This window comes from Plecotus auritus (assembly GCF_963455305.1).
Source record: "Plecotus auritus genome assembly, chromosome: 4".
NCBI classification, from domain to species: Eukaryota; Metazoa; Chordata; class Mammalia; order Chiroptera; family Vespertilionidae; genus Plecotus; species Plecotus auritus.
In genome coordinates this window covers 137,705,047-137,730,555 of record NC_137775.1, presented here as the reverse complement: position 1 = coordinate 137,730,555, position 25,509 = coordinate 137,705,047, and the positions used below count along the sequence as shown (strand labels likewise).

General features: G+C 43.8%; 2 protein-coding genes and 1 gene segment (V, D, J or C); 1 reads left to right on the top strand and 2 right to left on the bottom strand.

Annotated features, from left to right (window-relative positions):
- Nucleotides 1-612: 612 nt before the first annotated feature.
- On the bottom strand, nt 613-1,035 carry LOC308246829 (T-cell receptor beta chain V region E1-like). The segment is given in 1 exon: nt 613-1,035.
- A 4,401-nt stretch (nt 1,036-5,436) lies between these two features.
- LOC308246827 (putative DBH-like monooxygenase protein 2) lies at nt 5,437-12,648 on the top strand (the record flags this gene model as incomplete). Its single annotated transcript, XM_080665167.1, has 13 exons — nt 5,437-5,745; nt 6,587-6,733; nt 7,243-7,404; nt 7,651-7,734; nt 8,531-8,698; nt 8,873-8,975; nt 9,149-9,315; nt 9,623-9,714; nt 9,985-10,081; nt 10,217-10,276; nt 11,154-11,284; nt 12,003-12,117; nt 12,406-12,648. The coding sequence occupies 13 exons, from the start codon at nt 5,437-5,439 to the stop codon at nt 12,646-12,648; spliced, it is 1,878 nt and encodes a 625-aa protein (XP_080521293.1).
- Nucleotides 12,649-19,461: 6,813 nt separating this feature from the next.
- Nucleotides 19,462-25,509, bottom strand: part of MGAM2 (maltase-glucoamylase 2 (putative)) — a gene marked incomplete at both ends in the record, with an annotated part of 75,985 nt that continues 69,937 nt past the window's right edge. The window contains 3 exon segments of the mRNA XM_080665166.1: nt 19,462-19,661; nt 19,935-22,044; nt 24,960-25,133. Coding sequence (XP_080521292.1) covers nt 19,462-19,661; nt 19,935-22,044; nt 24,960-25,133 — 2,484 coding nt within the window.

Below are 25,509 nucleotides of genomic sequence, written 5' to 3'. Positions count from 1 at the left end.
CTCTGAGCCATGGCTTTTTGAAAGGTGAGTATTGGGTAAGCCCTCCACGGTAGGACCTCACTTTTAAAACGATCAACCTGAGACTGGAGTGTGAGGAGCTGAGGTGGTGGTGTGCACTGAGAATGGGGATCTAATTGGAAAAGTGGGTGTTTACTTGTTCCATGGGTGTGAGTAGCAGGTCCACAGATTGATACATTCATTCTCCCCTTTTCTGAGCTCCCAAAATCTTCTCTTTTGAGCACCCTTGTGAGCGTTGAGACTGGTAATAAAATGACATATGCTGGAGCTAATGCTAATTAAGAGCTTCCAGGGTACCTGTATCTTATGCTTAATCCTCGCAGGGGCCCTCTGAGCTGAGTAGAGCTGCTGTCTGTACTTTACGGACACAGAAACTGCCGTTCAGAGAGATGCAGTCTTCCCCGCAGCTCACAGGTGGCAGAGCCAAGGTCTGCAGGTGGTCCAGACCTGTGGTCCATCGCTATGCAGGCCGCATTCACCTGCGGTAAAGAGGCCAGAAGGGAGAATCTGGGGCGGGGACAAGCAGGCTTGTGGTGCTGTCGCGCAGAGGAGGAGGAGGAGCTTGGGTCCGTGGGTGGGAACTGAGCGCGGTTTTTATTCATCTGTCCAAGGAGGGTTTCTCACTGTGTCTTTGCTGCAGGTGCAGTACAGGGTTCTGCCCTGAGTCACATTGGCCACCTGCAGCCTCAGCTCCGTGTCATTGACCCGGGTGGCCTGGTAATCCGCTCCAGGAAGGGATATGACCTCCTTGTCCCCAGAAAACCGCAGAATGGCCAGCACCTGGAGTTGCCCCTGGAGATCCTGTTGGTACCAGCTCATATAGGGGTACTGGGCATCCCTCAGGAAGCAGCTCAGGGTTTCAGCTTGTCCCCGACGTACCAGGGCCCACCTGGGCCTTTGCTCCACCAAGCTCGCATTGGCACCTGAAATACACAGACAGGCCAGGCTGGAGGTCCTGGGGGTGAAGGTCACCCCAGAAATAACTAGGACAGGCAAATCCTGAAGAGGAGGTCCCATGAGCGGTATTGATAGGAGACATCTGGGGACAGAAAGGATACTTTCTCAGGGCAAGAGGCTATTCCTGGGAGTATCTGGGCCAGGCTGGGATCCAGGAGCCAACTTTCTGTGCCTCCTGGTGCCCCAGTGACCCAGCTCTCTTTCTCTCCATCAACCCACTGAGTGGCTCTCTCCTCCTGGCATCTGACCTGTGCTCAGGGCAGCCATGAGCACCCAGCCCCACAAAAGGGAAAGTAATGCCATTCCCTGGCTCCTGGGGTCCTCTCCAACAGGGCAGTGGGCCAGGGGGCAGTGGGACAGGGCCAGCCAGGCAGGAGCACAGGACCCTGGCCTGTAAGGAGGCAATTAGTGGCTGACACTCTCTGGGCCTGAAACTCAAAAGGGAGTGGCTTTTTCAGGAAACACAACGTCTTTCTCATCTTCTCACTGAAGCTCAAACCTCAAACTGGAGAGCGTTTCCTACGTCTGGCGCCAACCCCCACTCCACACATGTAGGCACATGTCCTCACAGTCCCCAGGAGTCTTCACTCACTGGCCCTGCAGCCTCTCCTGTGTCCCAGAGTGTCCTAGAATGGTGCTTCTGAACTGTGCCTCAAATCTTTGCAAGGAATCAAAATACCTCAGTGCAACCAAAAGACCTTGGAGATTAAACAAGGACTTCCCTCCTCCCCCATATGCTTCATATATGGGCAGAGGCTGCTGCAAGGCCACACTGGGCCTTAGACAATAGATGCTTATCTCCAGTTATCTGTGTTTCCCTCTGTAAGGGGGAATACAAACTCAACATCAGAGCTTAATTCTCCCGGTTAAAAGTAACAAAAGAGACTTCCCTCTCCTCCATTTTCTGAGAGCATTTACTTTAGAAAACTTGTAAGTTCTTTCTCTGTCTCTTTGAAATGTACCAGTATATAAATCTTTTTAAAAGCTAAACAATTCTTGCCAGGCTCAAGACCCAGAGATGTCTTTCTCAAAGACCTGCAAGCATCTCTTTGAAATATAACCATCAAGGAGAATGAGCCTAAACTCAATTTAGAGCAGATGTCTCACTGGAAGCTGCAAATAACTGTCGTAAAGATATGCCAAGTTTATTTTTTCTTTAGATAAAGGCGTTTAGCAAACACAGAGGGACATCCTGGTTACCAGGGGACTCTAGGATGAACTATAGATTAGCAAAGGGTCCTGTCAAGTCCTCTCATTTGAGGGCCAGTCATTGCTTCTCTTGAGAACATGTGTGTAATGGGTTCTGCTGGCCTATATAAAAGGCTAAGATTTCTTTGTCTTGGCGATCTCTGAAAGAAATGCCTGGGATGTGTCACCTTCTGATTTAATACTTATTCAATAATAAACGTGTTTTCTCTCTCTTCTGCCTTTGTGACAAGATTCTGAATTATGAGGAGATTTTTGTCTTTAATTATATTTTCCCAATGATTCATAGTGCTGCCATTACCTAGGGGTGTGACTTTGGGCCTCAGTTTCTCCATCTGTAAAATTGAGATAATAATGGAAGTTATTTCATAGGGATAAATGGATTAATATATGGAAAGTTCTTAGAGCAAAGCTTGGCACAGAGTAAGCCCTTTGTAAAGTGGACTTTTATGCAATGGCAAATTTCAAATTCAATTAAAATATGGTAGAATTAATAGTAGTTTTTATCTTTCTCTAAACATCTATCACTTAACCAACAGAGATTAAAATAACAAGTTCTCCTAACTTTTTGCATTAAGAGGCCTCATTTTTCAGAAAGTTTATAAACCAATGATCTGGCAAATTAGATTTAAAATAAGGCCCCATATCTACCATCTCTCCAACCTCAGCATTTTACAGACAACAGTATGGAGAAGCAGAGGGGTTTAGCAGTTGAACCTCACTATTTCAAGACTTGAAACTGCACAATATTCAAGTCAATGTTCCAAGTGGGTGTCTGCCCATCACAGACACTTGATAAATGATGGAGGGAACTAGAGCAGGGCAAGTCTGCAGACCCATGTCCCTGGAAAGTCTCCACATCAGGGCCCAGCAGCACCTGGCACCTGGGGGTTTGCACCTCCCATATTCACTAATTTTTTTTTTTTTTTAATCTTCAGAAGTTGTAATCATGCAATAGGGTTCCCATGATTTTGACAAAGGATCCATTTGGTGGCAGCATAATACAATTTATAATTCACTTGTCTTGCTAACTTTGAAACTGTTTCTCTTGATTTAAAAAAATAGATTTTCATTCTACAATTTTGCGTATAAAGTGACTTCATTGATTTTTTTTGCATCGCCCTATTTCAAATCTAATTGTGCACAAAATGTCAATTGCACTACTTTCTAAATACTCATGTGCTGATTCACTTTTGCCTTTTGTTCCATTACCAGTTCCCACCTTGTTACCCCAGAGATGGAGAAGGATGAAGCTCCAGGAAGCAGTGCCCAAATCACATATCCTGAATACCAGAAAAATGCACGGGCCAAGAGAGATGTCCTCACCCAACAAGCCACGTGCATTTAATTCTGAGCTCTCTGTGGAGAAAGTCTCTCTGGGGATTAGATTGTAAAAGGAAAGGGGGCTGGGAGGAAAGCGTAACTGGGGAACGAAGGAGGAAAGGGAAAGAAAGCCCCCATGGGAAGCCAGAAGGTGCCCAGACACAGATTCCCTGGCTAGCAATGGCTGACTCCAGCTCTTATCCATGACTCTACCTCCTCCTGAGGCCAGCACTGAGGCTGAGCTGGACAGATTGCAGGATAAGGGATCCTGGGCACATCTCAGTTTACTAGGCTGGCTGTCCTGTCTCCCTGCCGTCCCCTCCCTTTGCCTTAATCCCCAAATGTGATTGGGATCAGAGTGTCTCGGATACTCCTGTTATCTCCTACCTGAATTCCTGCTCCTCAAGGTCATTGCCTCCCCAAGCTCCTCCTCTGATTTTGGCCTGGCTCCCAACCTAGGCCAAGGTAAGCCTCTTTCTTCCAGATGGCTGCCTAGCTACCTACCTTCTCCCATGCTCTGAGTTTGGCATTATGGTTGCCCTCCTAGGAGGGAGGAGAAGAAGAATATTCATGCTCTGAATGAAGGCATAAACAGGTGTTCCAGCTCCTGTCCACCTTCATTTGAACTGCATTCCTGTGGGGAGGAGCCTGTCCATTGTCTAATGGAGGAAGGACACTGGAGGTGAAGAGGTCAATGAGGTGGTTTCCTGCCCCAGATCACCTGTGTCCAACTCTGGAAAGAAAGAACTTTGGTATAAGGGTGAAAATTTGGACCCCTCCCAAAGAAGCAGTCAGTGATGACACCAACTCCACCCAGGAGGAGCCACGGTGGAAATGTACAGTGGGGGCCAATGCCCTGTTGGTGTCTGTGACTTAAGGGACTGTTGGAGAGAGCACTGGCCTGGAGGCAGGGCCCTGTGTCCTGGTAGCTCTGCCTGGACAGTGACCAGGCACATGCACTATTCATGTTATTCTTGGTGTTTCTGTTTCCTCATCTAAAAATTAAGTGGATTGGAAAATTTAGAGGATCTAATATCACTTTTTACTCTTGTGTTCTAATATTCTAACATTTTTTCTGGCCGTTTATTATTTGCACCATACCAGTGGGGATGCTGGACCAAGCCTCCAGTGGAAGTCCCTGTAGGCTTCTTGGGAGGAAAGATAAAGCACAAAGCCTCTCAGAGGCAAGTTCATGTTTATCCACATTCTCTCCCTGTTTCCCCTCACCTCCCCCTCCTCCTTGCTCCTCCCCAGGAATGTGCAAAAACTCAAAGCTGCCCAGACTCGCCCACCTGAAAGCTGATTATGGCTCCTTCACCTCTACATGTCCTTCCAGGGATTAGCAGCAAAAGACTCCCACAGGAGATGGAAATCATAGCCGTCCCCTAACCCCCTCCCAACAACTTCTCTCCTTCCTGCTGGACTGGGAGGCAGGTTCAAAGGCACTACCACCACACCTCTGCTCATGCTCGTTTCTATATATAGAAAATGCCCATGAAAACTGGGGTGGGGGACATATGCCAGAGGATGGAGTGCTCAGTAAGGACATCCGAGGATCCAAGGATGTGGAGAAGGGGAGGTAAAAGGGGAGGGAGGAGAGGAGAGAAGAAAAGAACAGAAGAGAGGAACTAAAACTCCCTTGATTCTGTAAGGTCCCCATTGTCAGGACACTAGCATGAGGTTGGGTGGAAGAGGCTCAAAGATTTACTCCTGAGAATTTCATAATAAGTCCCCAGTCCAGGGCAAGAGCAATCTGCTCTGCACCCTCTCTGGACACCTCATCCCTCCAGGGTTATGTAAGTGGCACCACTCTGAGCCCAGGGGATGATCAGATCAGAAGAACCCCAGTCTGTCCCTCCCCTATGGCATGGTGCCTAGCACAGGGAAAGCACATATAAGTCCATAGTTATTGAGTGTTCACCTGCAGCAGACATGCTCCAGACCCCAGGAGCCATGGCCTGTGACCTTCTCTTCAGGCTCCTTCTACTTATGGTTCTGGCAGCCCCCTCCCAAGGCAACCGCCTTGGCCTCACATCTCGATTGCGTTATTCCAGGTTCCTAGATTCTTCCAATGTCATTTTCCTGCGCTGGGACTTTGACCTTGAGGCTGAGATGATCACTTTTGAGCTCCAGGTCCAAACAACTGGTTGGGTGGGCTTGGGAGTCACAAATGGCTACACCTTCGTGGGAGGCGATCTGGTTGTTGGAGGAGTCTTGCCTGATGGCAATGTCTATTTCTCGGTAAGTTGGAGGGTGACTTTCTTCCAAGGATGAGGGTCTCTTGCTGGGGTTTGGGATGGCTTTGAGTCCAGGAAGGATCCACGTTTTCCAAACATGCAGGCACACACCCAGAACACCAGCTGGCTGCTGACCTCTCCCTACAGAAATGGCCATTGGAGAAATTCAGTCTACGTCTTCGGACTCTGTGTCCCTAGGTGCTAAGGAATGGACTACTGGACTGAGAGAGTCCTGTCCCACATGTCTGCTAATAGCCCACTTAATGCAGGTCACGGGGGAGAGTCACAGCTGTTTGAGACAGTCTTCCTCCTCAATTTCCTTCCAGCTTTGTCAGGTACACCACAGCACAAAATAGTCTAATCATAACAGCCACAGAAGCATTTTTAGCTTAAAATTGTTATGTACAAGTAACCAGACATTGCTCCAAATTCTTTGCATGTTAAACCTCACAGCATCACTATGAGGTGGATGATTATTATCCCATTTTATAGACAAAGAAGCAGCTCATCCATCTCCTGCACTGATATAGGGAAGCCACAGGACAGGATGAATAACATAAAGAGTTCAGAGAGTAAGTGAGCTTTCAAGGGTTAGAGATACAGGAATATTAGGATTGATGGAGGTGAGATTTGAAACTGAAGTCAAGCAAGGTCAAACTCAAATCAGACATTGTCCGTCCCCTCTGACCCAAGGTTCCACCCTTGATGCCCTGATCTGTCCTAGGAGCAAAGTACATAATAAAGAAGCCCTTGGTTCTGCTAAACTAGTATCTTAGGGGAGCTAAAGGGATACTGGCTGCTCTTGGGACTCCTGGTTCTTATTCTTGACCTTCGTTGGACCCCAGGATCAGCACCTGGTGGATGAAGACACCCTGGAGGAGGACGGGAGTCAGGATGCTAAGCTGCTGAGGCTAACAGAAGATGGTGTCTATACCACCATGCTTTTCTCAAGGCCCTTCCGCTCCTGCGACCCTCAAGACAAAGACATTACGGTAAATTAAGGAGGGGAGAAAAGTATTTGAGCACAGACTGCTTTTTCTTCTGGGGAGATATAGTCACCCCTATGCTGGAATGTCCATGCATCTCAGGTAGCCAGTCACAGTTCCTAGGACTTCTATCTTCATTTCAATTGTGCCTACTCTTAAAAGCCACCAGCCCTCTATAGCATCACTTCCCACTGATTCAGCAACCCCCTCCCCCCCCGCCCCGCTTAGCCTTCCTCTTAAGAAGTACCCTGTCTGATTTCACTGAACTTTAGAGTGTCATTTACCAGATGTGGACACAGGCATAGAGAGGGAATAAGAGAGGGGATGTGCCTTGCTCAACGTTTCCAACAAGTTGTCCTCAGAGGCAGAACTAGGACCTGACTAGCTCTCATCCCTGAACCTGAAGCTCTTTCCATCCCACTGTGTAGACATGAGCAAGTGGTTTGTATTGGTCCTTGGGTGTGTGCAAAGGGCTCCTCATGGGTGTAGCATCTCAATGCCCATGACTCCCCCAGAGCGACACGGTGAGAGTGCTGGCTGCCTATGGCCTGGATGACATGCTGAAGCTGGACCCGGAGCGTACTTTTGTCAAGTCCATCTTCCTGCTACAAATACTCCACCCAGATGATCATGATGTACCCGAGGACACAATCATCCATGACTTAGAGATCACTGATGTAAGATCCCTCCATCACACCCAGCCTCCTCCAGCCCCCTTCCCATCTTCCTGGTCAATCCACACCCTCCTCTTATACCCAATATTCAGTACGTTCCTAGAATTGAAGTTTCTCTGACTTCTCTCAGTCCCTGGATGATGGCCAAACTGACCTTAAAGTGGACACTCCTCCATGCTCTGTCCCTTTCTTTTATTCTCTGGGAGCCTCACTCCCACCCCACCTTAGCCTGTGTGTGTCTCTCTCCAGTTCCTTATCCCAGAGGATGACACCACGTATGCCTGTACCTTCCTCCCTCTCCCCATCGTCAGTAAGAAGCATCACATCTACAAGGTATGGTGAACCAGACGATGGGATACTGTCAAGGCAGTTGAGCAGCTCAGTGGATTGGGAGGGGATGATGTCAATCAGACGATTGCTGGGAGGAAGCAGAAGGGAAGCAGTGGGGCTAACATGGGGCCAGGTTAGGTTTGGTGGACATGGTAGTTTCATGATTTCCTGAGCCCAGAACTATAGCTCCCAGCACTGTTTCATTCCAGCCGCACAATGCATCTGAGATTTTGATGAAGTTCATGAATTCTTAAGTTTGCAAAGAACAAAATGTAAGCCCCACCCCGGCCCCAGAATTGTACTCTTAGTCCAGGAGGAGGTGTTGGCTGGGAGAGGCATGGCCAAGGGCTAGAGGGAATGCAAACTTGGTCACCTGATTCCACATTTGGGTGGTTCCAATTTTGATTAAATAAATAAAAGTATGATCTTATAGTAAGTGGCAAAAGTGGGGGAGCCATATATTCTTTAGAGAGAGAATCCAACAAGAAGTGGTTTCATGCTCAGATATCACAGACTAATGAGGTTAGTAAGGGAAAGGCTGAAGTCATGGGCGTTAGCATTCTGTGCTCTCAGAGAGAGTTTTTAAAAGGGTGGAGGCAAGAGAGGAGTCAGAGTTGAGAAGGAAATGACAAGTTTCGGAAGAAAAAAAACCAGAAGAAATGGAAGAGAAAGAAAATCTGAGAGGAGCAGGGAATGGGTGCAGTTTTATTTGGGAAAGGGGAACATGGAGAATAAGACTTGACATAGAGGATTGTGACTATGCTTTGCCTTTCACCCCCCTCACGCTCCTCACCCCCAGTTTGAGCCCAAGTTGGTCTACCACAACGAGACGATGGTGCATCACATCCTTGTGTACGCCTGTGGCAATGCCAGTGTTCTGCCCACGGGCATCAGCGACTGCTATGGGGCTGACCCCGCATTCTCCCTCTGCTCCCAGGTCATCGTGGGCTGGGCTGTCGGGGGCACAGTGAGTCCTGTGATGAAGAGATAGGTGGCTAAGGGGTGCATGATGTTGGGAACTGGGATTGCTGGGCTGATGAAGGCTGGGAGACAGGGAGGTCTGGGATGGGTCCCTGCACCTAATTCCCAGCCTGCCCCTAGCTCCAGTCTTTCTTGCTGCCCAATTCCCCTCATTAAACAGAGTTACCAGTTTCCAGATGATGTGGGCATCTCTATTGGGACCCCCTTGGACCCCCAGTGGATCCGACTGGAGATTCATTACAGCAATTTTCACAACCTTCCTGGTGAGCATCTGAGCATTTATGGAAGAGCTGGGCAGGCTGTCTGATGCCTCTAGGAATTGGGAAGGAGTCTTGGGATGTGTGCTGACTTCTTTTGCTAACACCTTTCCTGGGCCTCTTTCTTCCCACATTGTGAACTCCTCTCCTGCCTTCTGTGGTTTGCCTTTCTGCACCAGGTGTGCACGACACCTCGGGGATTCGAATGTACTACACGGCACACCTGCGCAAATACGACATGGGAGTCCTGCAGCTGGGCTTCCTCACGTTCCCCATCCACTTCATACCCCCTGGTGCTGAGTCCTTCATGTCCTATGGACTGTGTAAAACAGAGAAGTTTGAAGAGGTGAGGCTGGGAGGCTGGGAGGTTCCCCATCACAGATCTGGTCTGATCTACACACAGCCTGCACCCGACACTTGGACAATGACTACAGCCTGGTGCGCAGAAAAATCACTAACTGGGATTATGCAAGGGATAGAAGGAGTCAGGGCTTTGGGGACAGGGGGAGTGGGGCAGGGATTGGGGCCAGGTAAACACTAAAGGGGTTCATGTCAGTTATGAGAGAAGGTGTCAAATATTAAGGGTGGAGAATCAAGGGGCAGGGAAAGATGAGAGTTCTTAACTAACCAGCTGCCTCTCCTCCCTGTCACAGATGAATGGGGCCCTGGTGCCTGACATACAGGTATATGGCTACCTGCTCCACACCCACCTGGCTGGGCGGGCTCTGCAGGCTGTGCAGTACAGGTAAGGATTTGAAGCTTTCCTTTGTGCATGTGGGAATAAATCTTAGAAACAGTTATTTATTCTGCAGTATAAGTTTAGGAGTAAGGAGGAACCAGAATTATCCACAGAGCAGAGATGCCTTGAGGAAGACTGTGGAAGGAGGAGCTTTCTTGTTTTATGAACAATTTATACCCACAGAGTGATGCCCCACACAGCTTCTTTATTGATAGACACCCTCCCCACTTCATCCTCCTCACCTTATTCCTGTCTCCCCCCTTTCTCTCCCTCCAGAAATGGAACACAACTCCGAACAATCTGTAAAGATGACTCCTATGACTTCAATCTTCAAGAGACTCGAGATTTACCTCATCGGGTGGAGATCAAGCCGGTGGGATCCCAGGGGAGGCACGGCTGGTGTTGGGGACAAGCAGGCTCAGGGAACATTAGTGTTAGCCAATATAGTTCTAAGACTGGTCCAGTCTCTCTATGTCTTACTTTTGGCCTCTGTGTTTCACTCAAATAGGGAGACGAGTTGCTAATAGAGTGTCACTACCAGACATTGGACCGAGACTTCTTGACTTTTGTAAGTAGCTCTCTCCCCGCATAGTCAGCATGACAAATGCATGGACTTGAAGGCTCATTGCCTGGCTTTGAATGCCAACACAATCATTAGTAGCTTTCTAACTGTAGATAAGTTATTCAAGTTCTTTGTGTCTCAGTTTTCTAATTTATAAAAGAATCAACAATATTATCTATTGCATAAGTGTTGTGAGAGTTGATTAATGCATGTAAAGCATCTAGGTCACTGTCTGACTTGTAGCAGATGTTCAATTAGAGTCAGCTATTGTTATTATGGTCACAAGGAACCCCACCCATATTGTGTGTAAGGAATGGTTCCAATCTTATCAAATTCAAAAGGAGTTGCTTGCTACTGAGGAATAAAACACTGCTCTTAAAATGGTTCTAATACAAGGTAGAAAGTGATATGCATCATTAGAATAGAATGGAGATAATGTACTAGGGAAATTCATAGGGAAAACCATAAGGTCTCTCTATAGTACAGTGATGAGAACGTGTGACATATTTGAGTGGGTCCTGAATTAGATGTGTACTGATGGGAAATTCTGGAGAAGCTCCTGAGGGAGTGGCTTTAAAAAATTCAATATTTTGTCTTATCTTCTCAAACCAAGACAGTGGCAATGGAAATATAGAGGAATTGGAAGATATGTGAAATATTTCTTTGGAAATGACATGAATAACTGTCCACCAATTGGAAATAGAGAAGGAGGAAGGAAGAGGTGTGGTGAAGAGTGGTAAGGATCAGTGAGTTAGCTGAGGTTAAGGAGAAAGGAAAACAGGTTCATTGGTAGAATGGCTACCTAAACCATTTCTGCCTGCCTTGTTCTCTCCGCATGCCTTTGTATCTTTGTCTCTCCATCTGTCTCCCTCTTCTTTTCCAGGGGGGTTCCAGCACCATTAATGAGATGTGCCTCATCTTCCTCTTCTACTATCCCCGGAACAACATCTCCAGCTGCATGGGGTACCCTGACATCACCTATGTGGCCCATGAGCTGGGGGAGGAGGTATCAGAGTGAGTCATCCTGGATTATAAAATCCTCAAGTGTGAAATGAGATCACTGATCACTTATGTACAAATTCTCAGTCTGCCTTTTTCTCATGCACTACCTGATTCAGTCAGACTGTGTTTACTTTCAGTAGAGGCCCTTCATTAGTTGGAGGTAAGAGTTCTCTCTGAGACTCCCTTTCCAAGAATGCACATCTGTGCAGATACACCCCCATTTCACATATAATTTTAGGGCATTTACAGGGTCCCTGAAGTTACTCCACCAACATCCTTAGACTTTATGGCCCTCAGATTAAGAACCACTTCTTTAAAGAATCAGACATTTCTCTTTTTTTACTCTTAAAAATCCTATCTCTAAGTCCTAATGATATTTCTCTTTCTGCCAAACTTATGATTATTTCATCCTATATAATAAAAGGCTAATATGCAAATTGTCCCCTTGACCGGGAGTTCGAACAGAGGACAGGGCTGACTGGTCAACCTCCTGCATCCCCTCCCCACAGCCAGCCTGGCCTGATCTCCCCGATCAGGGCAGCTGGCCGGACCCTACTTATGCACAAATTTGTGCACCAGGCCTCTAGTTGATTTATAAGACACTCCTTACAGTTTATGCTGACATGAAACTGGTGCTCACCAAAGTGAGGATATTTCATACACCTTTTGTCAAGGCTTTAAGTTGACCCTAAACTATTGTCTGTCCCCTACCCTGCCCATGCCCATGAAGTTCCATGGAGGGCATCATGGCCATGAACAATGTTGAGTGGACCCTGGAGAACATTAAGAAAGCTGAGAAAGCCTGTAAGGAGTCCCAGCAAACCGTGGTAATAAAGACCATTGACGTGAGTGTCTCAGGGTTAAGGATGGAGGGATATGGGGTGGTATTGGGAGAAGCCAGAATTAGAGAAGAATGAGGGAGGTGAATGACAACAATAGGAACACTAGGTCAAGGAAGAAGAGGCTAATGCAGCAGAAAGTTGGGCTTATGCCGATCTGGGTTGGGGGTTGGGATTGGAGTCTCCTACTTAGTCTGTAAGGCTGCAAGAACTGGGATAACTAACTAAGGTCTAAAGAAAGGAATCAAGGTGGGGAGGCTTCTACCTTTGTCCATTTCCCCCCTTCTCCTGCAGGAAGTAGTGGGAAACACAACAGGCTGGATTCCAGAAATCATCCCTACGCCTAGGGGGCCCTGTTTGGAGTCATCAGGAGGCAAAGTGGAGCCCCAGGATGAGACCCCTGCAGGTTTCAGGGCTGCGCCAATGGCCCTCTTGGCCTCGGGCAATGCTACCCCAAGGCAACTCCCCATGGCTGCCCTCTTGTTTGGGCAGGGGGCCTTCTTTTGGCTCCTTTTTACCCTGCAAGCTGGAATCTGACACTGTCTCCTCATGTCAAATACCCAGTCCCCCTCTCTGCTCAGTCCCCTGGTCATCAAACACAGAAACTCCCCTCTTTTGGCTCCCAAAATGTCCCCAATCTGTGTCCATTCCCATGGCCCAAGCCAGGACACTGGCAAGCCTGTCCACTGTAATACTCCATAAGGTTCTTCCATGACAAGCTATGCAATTCATCCTTGAAAGCTTCAGTAGCAACAGTGAAACTACAGGTTTTCTGACAAAATCTGGATCTAAGTTTGGGTGTGAGGTAGTGGATCACTCTCTGAGAAGTCTGATGCTCCAGCTCACTCAAGGGGATTCCACATGGGGAAGAGAGGGCTTGAAAGCAGATGGAGAACCCTGGAACCCTCCTCCTCCCATGCTGGCCCTAGAGGGGCCTCCTGCTTCTCTCTTCTTCTGACATTTTGTCCAACCCTCCCCATAAGGCAGAGGCAGCAAACCATATGTGTGATATGTGGTAAAGAGAGAGTTGTGTTTATAAGGGACAAAGCTTAAGACATCAGATTACATGGAACTAAACTTGCTTCCTGTTACCATCTCTTTTCTTTGAGCCTTTAGTCTAGGAGAGGCAGCTGGAAAGTCTCTTAAATTGCTCAGTAGAAGGCATCCCTTCTACCTGGCTGCCCCAAATGCCACATGTAATGCAGTCTTGCTCTCCTCACCATGCCTCTACTATTGGATGATCTTTATTTATCCCATCAAATGTCACATTCTCAACACTCAAATCAACAGGTGTAAAGAGCCTCAACTGGCCAGGCCAGTTGAATTGGGCTCTGAGGACAGGTCAAGGGTAAGGTGGAAAGAGGTAGTCCTTGGCTCCGGAGCCCAGAACATGTCAAGGAGGTTCACATGAACAAAGCCTGGAGTTTGCAACCATAGTTGACAGACCTGTGGTGGCTGCTGCTCTGAGAGCTCCATGGGGCATTCTGTCTTCTAAGCTTGAGAAGCTCTGTGCCACCCTATCCTTTGAGCTTTAATCTCACCGTGTTTCTCTATGAATTGCTTTGCTCATTATTCATGTCCTCTGGAAGGAATCCCTACTCTGGCTCTTCTTTCCTTGGAGACCACTGCTTGAAGGGCTGAGCCTTGGTCTAACATCATAGCCCTGCTTCCTGACAGAGCAACACCCTTCCTCTGGGAGTAGTGAGGTGCATGGAAGGTACCAAGCCCATGACCTTCACTGTCATTTCTTCTGGAGAATTCTGGATGAGCCCTTCTGAGATTCTACAAAACCTTCAGTGTTCCCATTTAAATAGCTCCTTCCATCTCAGTTGGACATTTGCAATGCTTAAGGTCACTTTGGGGCATAATGATGTATAAGCAGAGGGACTTGCTGTCTTTAAATCAAGTTTTCTGAAGTTTATGATTATAGGAAAAACTAGGCTCCCTGGAAACCAGAGGATTGTCTGTGTTCACTTTGTGGCAAGTTTGTTGTCATCATTCAAGTAAAATGGAGGTTTTCCTTTTAGAAAAGTTTTTCCAAATAAGAGTTTTTGACTACTCTGAGCAGAGAACTTCCAGTCTGCATGCTATAGTATATACTCTTGGATTAATTTCACTGTCAAGCATAACAAATGAAAATCATTAGATTTCTATAGACAATTATTTAAATAGCTATTTTATTTAATTATCTACATTTAATAAAAGTCAACAAACCTGTTGTAAATTTTTTAACTAGAGGTCATGAGAGGGATGTTTGAGAAACAGGGAACTTTAATCAAGATAATTAGTAGGAAAATAGTAGCCACCATTGAAAAAGTGAAAGGTTAGCAGAGAGATGGTTTAAGATGAAAAGTTTAAGCTTATGAGTAGAATTCTGAGAAGCCAAAAGTTATCTCCAGATCAAAAAAATGTTTTGAAATTAATTCTGCCCAAGAATTAAATGGGTAAGCTTATGGAGAAGCATGTGGATGCTGATGAAGATTAGAAAGATATGGCTTAAAGAGAATTTTATGATTTGGAAATTTAAAGCTACATAGGTTCTAAAATCTGTTCCAATTCAGTCAAGCTTTTATCTGGGCATATATTTGGAAGTAAACTTTTGTTGCATCCATAACACTGTCTGTCATCTATACTACCAACTTCTCTCTGATTATTTTTCTAAATAAAGCTGGAATTAGAAATATAAATCTTCATGAAGGTTGTAGGGCTTGTTATGATAATCCTATATAACAAAAGCCTAATATGCTAAGTGTCTGGCTGTTCAGTTGGCCGTTCAACCAATTAAAGTGTAATATGCTAGTGATATGCCAAGGCCACTCAAATGCTCACTATGATGTGCACTGACTACCAGGGGGAAGACACTCCAACTGGTAGGTTAGCTTGCTGCTGGGGTCCAGCTGATCAGGACTGAGCGAGACGGGCTGGACAAGTGCTGGAGCCCTCCAGCAGTTCCTCCCCAGCTGGCCAACCTCCCACGTCCCTCCCTGACCCTGATCCTGCACTGGTGGGGTCCCTCTGCCTAGCCTGTGCCTTTCGCAATCTGGGACCCCTTGGGGGATGTTGGATAGCCAGTTTCAGCCAGACAGTGGACGACCAGTCGCTATGATGCACACTGACCACCAGGGGGCAGATGCTTAATGCAGGAGCTGCCCCCTGGAGTGCCGTTCAACCAGAAGCTGGGCTCACAGCTGGTGAGCACAGTGGCAGTGGCGGGAGCCTCTCCCACCTCTGCATCAGTCAGACATCCCCCGAAGGCTCCTGGACTGCCAGAGGGGGCAGGCTGGGCTGAGGGGGACCCCCCCGCCCCACGAGTACACAAATTTCATGCACCGGGCCTCTAGTAAATTATAACTTGCCAGAAACTATAACCTATGGTCTAATTTGAAATTAGTATACCTTGATTTACTCTTGGTAATTATCATATGATACAACTTCTAGCCTGGGTAGTTTCCCAAAGATCTTTAGGCATCTTGTGCTCAAATAAGCAACCCTGCCTGGGTTGAGGTCAACTTCTCTGAAGTTTTTCCATCATCAAGTGTCATCGAAACACCTTCAGCCACAAAACACCTGCTGTTAGCTCCTCCCAACATAGTACCAACCCACCTCACCTCACAACCTCTTCACCATGTTGTGATTGTAACATGTGTGTGTATTTCAATATTTATACCCTATTTAGACAAAACATAAGTGAACAGAAGCATAACCACAGGCAGATAAACTGAGGAACAACTATCCTCCTAGCCACACCTCAGAGCAGAGGTGAACACAAGTCACCTTTGGGAGAATACCGTGAAACTCAACATCTCTCTCAGGGGCAAGACTAAACCAAGGACTCACTATGCAATAATGCTCACATTTATTCAGTGAATCACCATCAAATAGTAGTGCTTTTTGAAGAAAATTATGAAACTGATAAGTTTAATTTCATCACACAAACCACAGAACATTTTACTGGCAGAAAATATATTTGCCATATCATATAATGTGCATGAACACACATACACACAGTCCATATGAACTCCATTGGCTATTTCAAAATTTTTATTCTCTGTTATTTGTTTATACATTTTGTTCTCAATGGATCTCTCTAGAAGGCAACATATGAATAGCAGCAAGTATAAAAAGCTTAAGAAAAATACCATAGGGTTATGGGGGAAGGGTAGAGGGGGTGAATGGGGGGAAAGGGGACATCTATAATACTTTCAACAATAAAAATAAATTTTAAAAAAGAGAAAAATATAATGGAAATATTTTTTTTTTTATCTCAAAACAAAACAAAAACAACCTTTTCCCCAAAAGCCATTTTGAGACACTACAGTCACCTCCAGAGAACAGTTTTCTTTTACAAAACTTGTTTGAAAACCAGGGGGCTCATAGCAGCCTTATTATAAAGGACCAGCACTAAGGAGAATCTGCTTTACTATCAGGAAAGCCACGGGGAAGAAGAAGAAAAAGGTTTAAATACTAGTAGACGTAAGAACACTTGGGGGATTATGTAATAGTCATAATAAACCTTGCATGGACCTTTACAGACTGAAAATGCATTTCTATGAACATTGCAGCTCCAATGTTTACTCCATCCTGCAGATGAGCAAACTGAGACAAGGAAAGGGAAGGAAAGGGAAGGAAAGGAGTATCCACCTGAAGCAATAGTCCCTGCGCCAACCTGGTAGCAGGTGATACTCTCAGAACTGGTCCCCTGGAGGCACCTGCCTGTGTTAGGGTCTGATGGCAGCCCAGGAGCCAGCATAGCTCAAGAGTCAGAGCAGCCAATACTTGATTTTATCTCTCCCCCCTCCACATTTTCTGCCTGGTTCCAGGACCACACCTTGCACATAGACTTCAAGTTTCAATCCTCAAGTGTCTTCAAACGTCTGAAGTTAAGTCCAGCTTTTCTTTGTTCTGTTTTGTTGTTCTTTCCTTTTTTCAGAAGTACTTACTTTTCAAAACCTTATGCTTTAATCATTGTCAATTTATATACACAAAGGATTGAATTTCAGTAACTACAGAACTACGGTTGTCCGGACAAATTCATCCTCCATTTTCCAAACCCAAGTGTTTAAATGAAGCCTTTGGCCAACTAGTCTGCCCTGGTGTGGGCCAGCTGCAGGATCCTGTGTGCCTTAGGACCCTTTGTCCCGTGTCAGGGGTTGTGGTGCCAACAAGACAAGTGCACTGGGAACTCTTTCAGGAAAGATAGGAGTATGGGAGTCTATGACCAGATCCACTGGGACAGTTTAGTATTAGTTTTGTTTTGCTTTGAGTTGGAAGATCAAGTTAAGAGGCATATGTTCTCTGATATAGGGTCTATCAATTTTTTTCAGAGGACTGTCACTTGTGGGTAGATTCCAAAAGGGAAGTGAAACTAACCAATGATCTGTGCCCCTCATGTGGAACACACTAAGCCATCCAGACAACAGCACAGCCGTGGAAGTAGGTCAGAACGTTGTGCAAATGTGTTCACGTAGGTAGTAGACATTTGTGTGTCGTAAGAACATTAAGCCACATGTGCTGGCGTTCCTACATTCTGGGAAGGTTCATAGTACATGTAACCAGGACCTGAGAGTGAAACTAGGATATTGTTGCCCTAGGGAAGTGATCCCCAAACTCTGGTCTCAGGACCCCTTTACATTCAAATTTAATGAAGACCCCATGCTTTATTTAGGTGGGTTATATCTATTTATACTTACTGCACTATAAATTAAAATGGACTCGTTTGTACATTTTGTAAAATATTTATTTTTTTCATTCATTCAAAATAACAATATATCAACTCTATGTTACCATAAATAATATGTTTTATGAAAAACAACTATATTTTCCAAAGCAAAAAAGTGAGTGAAAAGAATGACATGATTTTATATTTTGTAAGTATGTTTAGTGCCTGGTTGAACAGAAGATAGCTAGATTCTTGTATCTGTCTCTGTATTCATCTATGGTGACAGCACACAGCATAGAATCTCTATAAAATGCCATTGTATACTAATGAGAGTGAAAAAGGCACATAACAAATATAATATTATGAAAATAGATGTGACCTTGTGGACCTCAGGAAGAGTTTTGGGGGCTTTCATGGGCCCCCAAACTACATTTTGAAAATGCTGTACTAGAGTTAATCCCTTAATAGCACTCAACCATGAGTCTGTTCAAGGGAGTCTGGGTGATAGAAAAAAGTACAGTAATAGATCAAAGATAGTGAATTTGGATATGAAAGACAAAGAAGATGCTGGTAGTCCTAACCCCTTGAAGGAGAGTCTGGACAGTAAAATAATAAAAGAAAAGTTGGTGAATAAAATAAAAAGCAAATAAGATTATGAATTCTGATGCCAGAACAGAAACTGTCTCCTCTATGCCATGTCTTTACAGATTTAACCCCACCTGGGTGATTTCTGGTCTATAGAAGGGTTAGATCCTAGTAAGGGAATCCAGCCATTAGTGGTAACAACAAGGATATAAGATTATATCATAAGTAAGATTAATTTTCCCTGGAAGTACTTTTAATGTTTATAAATGCAAGTACTTCTCAAATCTGTAGTAAGAGTATCAGTAGTCCCTATGAAAGTAGTAGTTGCAGTTTCAGAAGTTATGTTTTTAACATCAATGATCATATTCTTATTTTCTAGTATAGTAAAAGTAGCCTATAATATTCCTAATTTAATTATTGCAGTTCCTGGAGTCAGAGTGTTTAGAAGATCTACAATGGTAGTATTTTTTTCTATTTATAGCTACAAATAGGATCCCTTTAGAAGCACTAATACTTCCAGTTTGTGTAATAGCAAATTACGATATTGGTAGCCATGGTATTTGGAAAAGTCCATAGGAAAATAAAGTGTGATTTTTAGCATTACTAATTAAATAATGTACAGTAGTATTAATAACTACTGCTGTAGCAGTTATTTGAGTGTCAGGTATCACCAGTGCTCTCAGTTATAGTATTATATCCTGTAACCCAAGAACAAGTTGGGTGATTCCAATGACTATATCTAAAGCAATAGTATTTATAGAGCTTAATGTGGTATTCTACAGGATATCAAAATCATCTGTGAAGTCTGTAGTAAAATACATAAAATACCTGTAGTGTAATTGATTGGGTTATACGAGTTATAATTTTAAAAATAGTTGTATATATTCTGGTTCCAAAAGAAGTAGCTACAAAGTAAGTACTGGATACATCTTGAGATATACCTTCAATGCCTATAGGGCTTGGAGTAGCCATATCTGTAAAAGCTAGTGAAAATATTTGTGAAAATTTATGTAGCATAAAATCATGTACCTGTTAATTGATTTTCTATATCTGTAATAGTTGTTTTAAAGAGATGTCTATACTAGTTATCCTGCCTTTAGTAGTAATCAGGGAACTACAGTGGTATTTGTGGTGTTTGCAATATAAGTCAATGCAGTACTATAGGCACCCATTGGTGTTCTATCAGGAGTGATAGTATTTGAAGAATAAATGGTAACATTTGTAATAGCTGTGGTAGCATTAGTTGCAATAAGAGGTAAAAAACTGGTTGTAGAATTTGTTGTTACATGATGGTGAGTTGCTGTATCTAGAAAAGACGTTAAGGAATCTGAGGCCATTGTAGTATTTGGAATAAAAACACTCCTGGAGTTATCTGTATCAGCAATATTTACTGAATGCTCTGTACTCTTTATAGTATTGGTGGTGGGAATAACTGTAGTACTTGGAATTTAAGTGTTTGTAAGGACGGTGTCAGAAGTAGTGTTTGAATTTGTAGTTTTTGTGCTGAAAACAGATGTAGTGATGGTGGTAGTATATGCTGTGGTGGCATTTCCACTAACTTCAGTAGTAGATTTAATACCTGTAGTGTTCGTATGTGAGGAAGTGGAAATGTCTTGAGTACTAGTAATTATTATATCATTAGTAGCTGGGCTGTTTCTAGTGGGAGTACTTATAATGTCAGTAACACGAGTTGTCATATTGGTAATATTTGTATTGGTGGTGCTTTGAGTGTTCCTGGATGTGGTACTTAAAGCATGGGTAGAGGTAGCTGGAGGATAAGTAGTGGTACTGATTCTGGTCAGTGCATTATCTGTGGTGGTGACACCAAGGGTGCCTGTAGGAGGTAGAGTTGACATGATCTCAGTAGTAGTTTGTTCAGAAGTAACATTTGTAATCAAAGTAACTGTGGTGATACCTGCAGTTGTTTTTGTGTTTCTAGCAGTGGTAGTATTTAAAATATTTGTAGTAACTGAATGCATGCTAGTAGTATCAGTCTTAGTATTTGTAAGAGAAGGAATAGTTGTAATCGGAAGCGTATTATTAGTGCTAGTAGCATTGGTACCTGATGGGGAAAGAGCAGTGGTAATAAGACCAGCAGTACCAGTGGTAGTATTAGTAGTACTTGTTGGGAAAAGAGTGGTTGTGATAGGAAATGTAACATAAGTGCTAGCAGTAGTAGTATTTGCTGGGGAAAGAGTAGTAGCATTAGGAATAGTAGTATGACTTGTAACTTCAATAGTACTTGTTGGGAAAGAAGTAGTTATGATAGGAAAGGCAGTAACAGTGCTAGAAGTAGTAGTATTTATAGGGAAAGGAGTAGTTGTATTAGTGGATGTAATAGGAATGGCAGTACCAGTGCTAGCAGTAGTAGTATTTATAGGGAAAGAAGTAGTTGTATTAGTGGATGTGATAGGAATGGCAGTACCAGTGCTAGCAGTAGTAGCATTTGTAGGGAAAAGAGTAGTTGTATTAGTGGTTGTGATAGTAAAGGCAGTACCAGTGCTAGCAGTAGTAGTATTTATAGGGAAAGGAGTAGTTGTATTAGTGGATGTTATAGGAAAGGCAGTACCAGTGCTAGCAGTAGTAGCATTTGTAGGGAAAAGAGTAGTTGTATTAGTGGTTGTGATAGTAAAGGCAGTACCAGTGCTAGCAGTAGTAGTATTTATAGGGAAAGGAGTAGTTGTATTAGTGGATGTTATAGGAAAGGCAGTACCAGTGCTAGCAGTAGTAGCATTTGTAGGGAAAAGAGTAGTTGTATTAGTGGTTGTGATAGGAAAGGCAGTACCAGTGCTAGCAGTAGTAGTATTTATAGGGAAAGGAGTAGTTGTATTAGTGGTTGTGATAGGAAAGGCAGTACCAGTGCTAGCAGTAGTAGTATTTATAGGGAAAGGAGTAGTTGTATTAGTGGTTGTGATAGGAAAGGCAGTACCAGTGCTAGCAGTAGTAGTATTTATAGGGAAAGAAGTAGTTGTATTAGTGGATGTGATAGGAATGGCAGTACCAGTGCTAGCAGTAGTACCATTTGTAGGGAAAAGAGTAGTTGTATTAGTGGATGTGATAGGAATGGCAGTACCAGTGCTAGCAGTAGTACCATTTGTAGGGAAAAGAGTAGTTGTATTAGTGGTTGTGATAGGAAAGGCAGTACCAGTGCTAGCAGTAGTAGTATTTATAGGGAAAGGAGTAGTTGTATTAGTGGATGTGATAGGAATGGCAGTACCAGTGCTAGCAGTAGTAGCATTTGTAGGGAAAAGAGTAGTTGTATTAGTGGTTGTGATAGGAAAGGCAGTACCAGTGCTAGCAGTAGTAGTATTTATAGGGAAAGGAGTAGTTGTATTAGTGGTTGTGATAGGAAAGGCAGTACCAGTGCTAGCAGTAGTAGCATTTGTAGGGAAAGGAGTATTAGGAACAATAGTACCAGGTGTAACTTCAATAGTACTTGTTGGGAAAGAAGTGGTTATAATAGGAAAGGCAGTACTATGATTAGCAGAAGTAGTACTTGAAGCAAAACTAGTGACAATAGACTCAGAAATGGTAGCATTAATAGTAGATGTAGTATCTGGAGATGTTGATGAGAAGGTACTGGTCATAGGTGTAGTAGTAACGTCGGGACTATGATGACTCCAAGTGACCTCAGTTAACTTTTCCAGCCTGAAAATCTCAATCTCGTCAGTCAATTGAATAGTTAGTGTCTGCCAGAAAAGAAGAGATAACATTGGTATTTTAGGACGTCTGAAACATCACATTTAACAACACAAATGATGTTCATCTCCCCCCCCCCCCCCCCGAGAGTAACAGAATGTTCCTTTTCAGGTCACATTGATTCCAGACAGATGAATATAGAGAAATGTGCTGTGGGAATAATCCCTGTGCTGGAAATGTGTCTTTCTACTTTATTTAGTCAGAACTACACTGCTCACAAGAATTTGTATCTTTGATTAAAACCAACACTCATAAAATTATCTTTGTTTTGCCACTAGATTTTAACCTCCTGAAGGCAGGCTGGTTTCATGTTTTCACCATCCCCAACACATAGTATACTGCCTGGCACATAATAGTGTAGTGTAAACCCTGAGATTTGGATTTCTTTTTTTTTTCTCTATCTCTTCTCTTTTTTGTTTCTTTTGTCTAAGGTAAGTGCCTCACTTAAGCTTCAACTGACAGATCTGTCCATTTCAAAGAGGCATCTATTTCCAGCCCACTGAGGCTCCTTTGTTTTCCAGATCTTAGTTGATTTCAATAACTGATCACTTAGAACCCTAGTTTGTTTCTCTTCTCAAGCTTGAAATTCACCATGTGTCAAATTCACCAATAAAGAGTGAGCCCTGGAAGCCCTAGATTCCTACCCCACAAAAAAAGCTGAACACTAGGCTCTTGCCCATTCTCTCCCCTGACCCCACCACCACCAGGACCTCCTTGTATGGCCCAGGTGTGCTGTGAAATTTCCATGACTTGTAAGTTATAAGCCTGTATCTTTTCAAAGTTTCCTGATGATTATTGCTGAAAAACATCTTTTACTCATAATAAGAACCACATGAGCTGGTCCAGCCACAACTTTGGTTATTGATAGGTTGAGACAAGCACAAAACAAATGGGCATCTGATATGCTACAAACTTCCCCCAAAAGAAAGTGTTCAAAAATCTTCTGTATCAGTCTTAACTGGAAGTATTTACTTGCAAAGGGTGGTTTTGAGCTCAATAGTTCAGGAAAAATGTTCTGAAGTAGAGAACTAAATTATATGAAATATAGCATAGGGAATATAGTCAATAATAACTGTGTATGGTGTTACATGGGTGTCAGATTATTGGAATGATCACTTATTAAGTTATGAAATGTCTAATCACTAAAATGTACACCTGAAACTAATATAATAATGTATGTCAACTGTAATTGAAAATAAACAAAATTATTTTAAAAATCAGTTCTCAGTAACTTAAAAAAAATTAACGAGATTAGAGAGACGGATCTGTTTGAATGTTCAGAGGGTCATTGTCCAAAATTCAAGTACCAGCAGGACACTGTTTTTATCTTTTAGAAAACAAGAATTATACTTATCCATTTTTACCTTTCCAAACCACTCCCTATGAGTTACTGAATCCATATTTATGATAGATCTAGTGTTCAAAAGTGGGATACTTTTCCTTCTGCGGTTACTCTTGATAACTCTACTTGAAATTTGTCTTCAATTAGTTGGCTGTGGCCACTAACCAAATAATTGAACTCACATCACAGGTAACATATATTCATTTTTACAATTACCACCAATTTTCTGCCTATTTTTACCAACCTATAAGATCTACTGATTTGACCATGGATGTGAGTAATTTCAGGAAGAAGGGAGAAAAATCTCCAATAACAATTTTATTAGATAACGTTTTCCTTTGTTTGAGCCTCTGTCACAGACATAAGTTTTGTTATATTAGCCTGGGAGACCAAACTTAACATAGTTTCTTTGGGAAACAAATGGAAAGGATTTCATCACACCATTGATCATTGCTCCCTTGATTCACTGGAGAGGACCACTAATATTTTATATTTTACAATATAATTTAATAGTCACAACTTTTCTGGAACATACCTATTGTATCTTTCCTAATAATAGAGAAACGTGTAAATTGATCGTACCTCTGCTACACCCACAGCCAATCAGAGTGAGTATGCAAATTGACCCAATAAAGATGGCGGTTAATTTGCATACATACCTGGGTCCCTGGAACTTCCTCGGCACCCAGGTCACTCCCAGCCAGCATCCCATGGAGGCTTTAGGCTTGGGGGAACGGGGATACCGGCTTCCCAAGCCTACAGCCTGGGGCAGAGGCTGTAGGCTTGGGAAGGGGCTGAGCCACCATCAGAGGGGCGGGGTGCCCGCTTCCCAAGCCTACAGCCTGGGGCAGAGGCTGGAGGCTTGGGAAGGAGCGGAGTCTGGGATAGGAAGGGCGGCTGTTGAGGAGGCTGTAGGCTTGGGAAGGGGCTGAGCCTGGGATCGGAGGGGTAGCGGGGGGGGGGGGGGGGGGGGGGGGGGCGGGGAGGGAGGGGGGGTGGTGCCTGCTTCCCAAACCTACAGCCTGGGGCAGAGGCTTAGAGGCTTGGGAAGTGGCCAAGCCTGGAATCAGAGGGAAGGGGGAAAAATCAATGGAAACACATCCTCAGGTGAGGATAAAAAGAAAAATAAAAAAAGAAATGTCATATCTTATGAAAGGCACATCTTGAAAATGCCTAAAGAAAGTTATCATTTTTTCATGGTGAAGCGACTGGAGTCTATGTTGATGAAAATACCTTGGTGGCTGCGGTGACGGGCAGTGGCTGCAGCAGCGGGGTGATGGGGCTGGCACCTTCCCCTGATCAGCCCAGTCGCCTCCCGCAAAGGCAGGCCAGACTGCTCCAACAGGAAGCAGGACTAAGCCATCAATAGGATATCCCCTGAGGGCTCCCAGTATGTGAGAGGGGGCAGGCTGGGCTGAGGGACCCCTCCCCAGTGCACGAATTTCATGCACTGGGCCCCTAGTATATCTATAACCTTTCAAATATAAATATAACAGTGATAATAATAGTGGTGGTAACTTTGCAGAATAATTCATGACATAACAACATTCCTTTGAGACATACCTGATTGTAGGGGTCACTTGTGAAATTTGTTGTCGTGAATTGCTGGTTGTTATAGGTGACATTGACTTGTGTCACATAAGTAGAGTGGATCCCCCAGATTTTAATATATCCAACTTTCAGTTGATTTGAGTCATTCAAATACTTATTGTGCATGGTCTGGATTTGCAATATGTTCTATAAATAATGTATAAAGATAAAAAATATATATCTGTTGATTGCCTATATTCCACATTAAAATGTTAAGCCTCAAGTTACTATTGTTGTACTGGTTTGCTGTATATTCTTAATTAAACATTTCATGAAGACTACTTTCTGAGTACCAGCTACAGTAAATTTGATGATACCCAATATTATTGTAGCTATCATATTGGATAGTGCAGCTCTAAGATATTCTCTCCATCCTGGGTACCATGTTTTAAGACAAATCTATAATACTAATTGCAGTCCAACAGAATAATCAGATCTGAAAACTAGTTTAAACACAAAACAGAGGAAGTTTCCCTGGAGGTTATGATTCTAAGAAGAGAGAACAGAAAGAATATATGACAGA